This window comes from Priapulus caudatus, unplaced genomic scaffold (genome assembly GCF_000485595.1).
Source record: "Priapulus caudatus unplaced genomic scaffold, Priapulus_caudatus-5.0.1 Scaffold2742, whole genome shotgun sequence".
NCBI lineage: Eukaryota > Metazoa > Priapulida > Priapulimorpha > Priapulimorphida > Priapulidae > Priapulus > Priapulus caudatus.
The window spans coordinates 10,355-16,273 of record NW_014579803.1 but is presented as its reverse complement, the minus strand read 5'-3'; the positions used below and the strand labels follow the sequence as shown (position 1 = coordinate 16,273).

Here is a 5,919-nt window from a genome sequence, read left to right as displayed (position 1 = left end):
ACTCAAGACTAACAGAGATTATAGCTATACTAGGACATGTGTCTATAATAGCTAGAATTTATAGAAATGTAACTCAAATTGTTCGTGCCATATGGTAGTTAGTACACTTTCCTACCGGTCATAGCGTATGCGGCGGGGTATGCAAAATGAAAACGAAACGTCACGAATTCTATTTTTATCCTCAATCACAGGTCGGAGCAATTCCTCTGTTTAGTCGCATGTCTAGTGACTAGTGCGGTGTGTGTGACACGGTGACAGTGTATCATGTGTGTGTGAAAGAGTGGATTTACGATCATGTATTGCCATTATTTGCGCCAAAATAGTATCAAAACTCATGCAAATGTTTGTAAACGTGATATTTACAAGACTGTTGCTAGATTTATCAATGATCGGTGTGTCTGCTGTCAATGTCAACTGCTTTATCATGATTATACCACGAACATAATATATATCGATATGTACACGATTACACTTATATTTAATCTTTGTACATTTAAACAAGACGTCAACGATCGCTGTATGCCAGCTGCGTGAGCGTGATTCATAAACTGAGTGCAATACTGTGGCATGTCATGAATGCAGGCATGCACATGCACGCAGATGCACAAAGATGATGACATGCATGCACACGCACACACACACATGTACACACATATTATACACATGCGCGCGCGCACACTAACACTCACACATACACGTGCGCAGACATGCACAGGCACACACATACACACAGCGAGGGGGTGATGTGTAGTTATATATACTAACTTGCATTGAAAATAATCTCAAATTATTATTCATTAACTATGTTTCAGAAATGTAAGGAACATCAACAAGTTAAACGAGACAGAAATAAAGCTAGGTATATCAGGGAAGAACTCGTGGCACAACCAGTATAAAGACAGTGCTTGGATCTTTATTGGTGGACTACCGTATGATCTGACTGAAGGGGATATTATATGTGTGTTTTCCCAGTAAGTGTGTGTATTGGATGTTATTTTAAGTACGTAGTGAATGAATATTATGTATATGAAATAACATATTTTATATGAATAATACGTAATCTTATTTATATGGGTCGTTGTGATGTAGATTTATTATTATATATGTTTGTTATCAGTGTACGTGCACATGTGTGTGCGTGTGTGTTTGTGTCGGGTCAGTTATTTTTATTAGTTGCAATATAATCGGCTGAAATTAACGTTCTTGTGATGTGGAAAGTTTTCTGAACAATTTTTTGACAGGTATGGTGAAATAGCGAACATAAATCTGGTACGTGACAAGAAGACCGGAAAAACAAAAGGCTTCTGTTTTCTTTGTTATGAAGATCAACGAAGTACGATTCTTGCTGTGGACAACTTTAACAGCACAAAGGTATGCCATGTTTCAGGAACGTTACCAATCCATTTAATCCCGCTTTTATTTACGAAAACATTATTATAAAGTAATTGTATGTGTATGCTCATTCTGTGCATGCATGTGGTATAATTGGGGTATAATATTAGTAATATATGTACAGATGCAGTAAATGCATTAGGCATATGCACATATTATTTTTGCTCTTTTTTATTATTCAATTCCTCTCTACTGCTAACTCGTCTAGTCTTCCTATCCCTCATGTGCCCTAATACACCTCTTTCTCATCTTCTCTCTCTCCTAATGTCTCTCTTCGTCTCTCTCTTCTCCTCTCTCTCTCTCTTCTTTCTCTCTTCATTCTCTGTCTGCGCTTCTTTCGCATCTCTCTTCTCTCTCTCTCACTTCTCTGTCTCATCTACTCTCTCTTCGTATCTTCTATCTCTTTCTCCCTTCTCTGGTATTTGTTCTCCTATCCCTCCTGTGCCTAGGACACCTCTTTTCTCATCTTCTTCCTCTGTCGAGATCTACCCTCTATTCCCTAATCCTTCCATGGTCTATCACGCCCTTCTTGTCGGCCGTCTCCTCGTCCACGTACCCTGCACCCTCCCCGATCCTGCGACGTCGACGAACCTCCGCCTCCCCGCCGATCTTCTTCGTCGTTCCTCCGCGATCCTACCACTCCGGCCGATCTGGACTGTCAGTCTGAGGTAAGTGTCGTCACCGCGCGACCTCCGATCTGGCGACTTCGTTAGAGGTCACTGACAGGGTCACACCGCGGGGGGAAGCCTCCATCTGGCGACCGCCGACCTTAGTCTAGAAGTCACGCAGGAGTCACCGCCGCGGACCTCGTCTGCGCGCTGTCTAGAGCGTCACCGCAAGGGTCACCACGCCGGCCTTGCCACATCTCTGGCGGAACCGCGACCTTCGTCTAGAAGGTCACCGCAGGGTCACCACCGCGACCTTATCGGCGACCGCCGACACCTTCTGTCTAGAGGTTCACCACCGGGTCACCGCTGCGACCTCCGTCCGGCGATGGCGACCTTCGCCTAGAGGTCACAAGGGGCGTGCCGGGGTCGGGACGTTGCGTTCGATCGCCGACGCAGGAGCGTTCACGGGCAGCGGCGCTGGCGGGAAGGATTGCGTACTTTCATTCCTCTGTATTCACTCTCGGGTACGCGTCCGGCCGCGCGGTGAGGGCGAGAGAGATTCGCGGCGTCGGATTCCGCCTTCTTCGTCCCGGAATCGGAATCCGAATCGGATGCGAAGCCTCGTCGGCTTGCTGCCGCTGCTGCTGCGTCTCTTCCGCCTTCTTCTTGTTCTTTTCTTCTCTTTCTTGTGCTTCTTCTTCTCCTTCTTTTTCTTCTTCTTCTTCTCTGTTCGTCGGCGAAAGAAAATTTTTTCGGAGAGTGAGGACGCAAATCCGAGATGACGAAACGGGAAGCGAGTCTGACGCTAATCGGAGAGGATGGAGAATTAAATAGGACGTGAAACGTGAAGATTGCTCTCACGAGACTTGCCATGTTTATTCGTGTATAAGTCACACTTTTTTGTCCACAACATCAATAAATGAAAGTGTCAATGACACTGTAAGCTCACACAAAAAGGGACACAACGAATGAGGTGAGTGAGCAGAAGTCTCAGTTATTAATGAGAGCCCTCGACGTAACCATTATAGACAACGATTGACCATCTAGTATATCGCAATAAATAAATTTATTAAACAAAATGAATCACAACTTTCGTGGCCGTGACGATGGCGCTTATACCCGCCTTGTTAGCGATGGCGTTTGAAATAATAGGTCTCATGTGAGTTCGAATGTTTTGGTAAAACTTTACTCAAATTACTAGACGTTTAACGGCAGGATGAAGAGGAAAATTATGCATTAAAGATATTAGTCAATGAAATCTTTGTAACGAACAGGACACGATGTGTGTGACACAGGCTGTGCTGATGTGCTATATAATATGCCCTATATAATTTCCAACCTACCTAATTTGCATAATTTTTTTTTTAATATCAAAAACCTAGACTTATTCAGGTCAATTTACAAAATGAGCAAAATCCGCTTGAACCTGAACTGACTATGGCAATTCCGTTTTGACAAAAAATTGCGTGGCTCGAAAAGTAGATGACTGGCAGTGGCTTCATAGGCGTTTATATGGGAGATAAGCGCGTTACAACTATACCCCATTTACAACCATGTGGAGTCAAACGGTTCCTGAGTTTATTCGTTGACCGTGAGCGAAATGTGACAGAAGTGGGTTGGTTGACGGACGGACAGGACGGAACGGACGGACGACGGCGGACGTACGCGGTACTCATCAGAACCGGAGCGAGAGAGACGTACGACATCGGACGACAGATCCGATGCAATTAGCTCGGCATTTGACGTGTCAGGTGGAGCTAAAAAATCAGAGGTTGCGACTTATACACGAAGCTAAGGCGAAATGCTATGTGTGTAAATGTACACAACTCGCCTGTTCGTGGCTAACTTTTCAAGGGCAAATCAGGTAGCGACCTTATGCACGATAGACGGCTGATATACACGAGTTAAAAACTCGCGTAGCCTAATATCTACCCGTTCTTCACTCCCATGCTTTTTTCTCAAATTGCCACGACGCGGTTTTTGCACACGACGACGACATGCAGAGAGGTGCGGTAACTCGTCGTGTGGGATAGCATTACCTTTTCCCTCCTTCTTAATCGGTATTACAGAATTGTCACCCTCTTCTTCTTGCTTCACTGGCTGAATAAGCTTGGGTGCACAACCCTCGGCGTGCAGCTTTTCGCGTGATGTCATCTTCATTCTCGTGCTCTTTGGGAGGCTTGTAGTTTGAAACGTGATCAACCCTTAACGTTCTTCCTAACAACTGTTGAGGGAATATATATAAACATATGTGTATACAATAATGAATCTACCTCACAACAACCCACACACAAGTAAGTAATGTGAAAAGAAACTTAATCAAAATATAAATTTAATTAATAATTTTTTAATCTAATATCAATCTATCATTCGGTACTCTATGTAATTATTAGCTAATTATCATTTAATTCGAATAACTATAAAAGNTATGATCCTCTCTCGCTCACGAGCATGAGACCATCTGGTTAAATTCTATCGGCACCGTTGATCCATCCTTGCATGCCAGTATGATCCTCTCTCGCTCACGAGCATGAGACCATCTGGTTAAATTCTATCGGCACCGTTGATCCATCCTTGCATGCCAGTATGATCCTCTCTCGCTCACGAGCATGAGACCATCTGGTTAAATTCTATCGGCACCGTTGATCCATCCTTGCATGCCAGTATGATCCTCTCTCGCTCACCATGAGACCATCTGGTTAAATTCTATCGGCACCGTTGATCCATCCTTGCATGCCAGTATGATCCTCTCTCGCTCACCACGGCAACACTGGCAGTTAATCTGCGAACCGAGTAATGGTTGGTAAGAATGAATTATTGTGACTCTTGCCTTAGAGGAGCTCAATATATGTTCACTGGTTCGCAAGATTGCAGTGGCTCATGAGAATACCCGGTCCAATAATCACGCGTATTGTAATGTTATCAACACTAACCATTGGTGACATAAATTACATCTCAGATGGCGAAGTCTACCTATAATAACAAAGTACATATGGGTTAATATTATGAGAGCTAGGGTCCATGATCTCGCAACGTCAAGAGGAAACTTGCGAGCATTTTTCATCGACTAAACATTACTCTTAACGGAATTTTTCTCGTAGGCCACTAACGGAATTTTTTTTTCGTAATGTAATTACGAGGACGCAAGCGGAGATGACGTGTATAGGGCCGTAGGCGGAGCAAATTCCTAGGGGGGCAGTGGCGGATCCAGGATTTCAAGGAGAGAGTGAGAAAAGGGTAAGGTCTGGAAGTCCTCCCACAGAAAATTTTGAAAATGTAGATCGTAGGAGATGGTATATGAGGCACTTTTGAGTACATGTACAGCCTTCATTCTGACTACGACAATTCTCCTTTAGTAGAACAATTTATTTTTTTAAATATTGTTTCAAAATCTAGGGAGGGCAGCTGCCCCCCCTAAAATGATTTTTTTTATTGATGTTGTGGACAAAAAAGTGACCCGGCGGTGACCTCTAGACGAAGGTCGCGGTCGCCAGATGGAGGTCGTGGTGGTGACCCTGCGGTGACCTCTAGACGAAGGTCGCGGATGGAGGTCGCGGGGAGGAACGACGAAGAGATCGCGGGGACGGCGGAGGTCGGTACGACGATCACAGAAACGGGGTGGGCAGGGACGTAGAGAGGAGACGGCGAGAGGAAGGGCGTGATAGACATGGGAGGGTAGACTGGTAGTTGTTTTAGCCATAGTCTAACTAGACAGAGCGTCGCGCAACAAGATGCGCGGCTACATTGATGTATTAGGGAGAATGGTAGACGTGGTTAGGTTAGACAGATTAGAGGGTCATTGTGAAATGGGGGGTAGGACGCGGTCTGTGAGAACGGTTACATGTGCGGGCAGTATGTTTGTAGAAGTTTTGGGGGTAATAGAGAGGACAGAGATGTAGGAAGGGGAGGCTGGTTCTGG

General features: G+C 44.7%; 1 protein-coding gene across 1 annotated transcript in view; it reads left to right on the top strand.

Moving 5' to 3' along the window:
- The window catches only part of LOC106819009 (RNA-binding motif protein, X-linked 2-like), a 1,709-nt gene extending 269 nt beyond the window's left edge, over positions 1–1,440 (top strand). The window contains exons 2-3 of the mRNA XM_014823670.1: positions 813–971; positions 1,242–1,440. Coding sequence (XP_014679156.1) covers positions 813–971; positions 1,242–1,440 — 358 coding nt within the window. The remainder of the gene's footprint in view (positions 1–812; positions 972–1,241) is intronic.
- Positions 1,441–5,919: the final 4,479 nt, after the last annotated feature.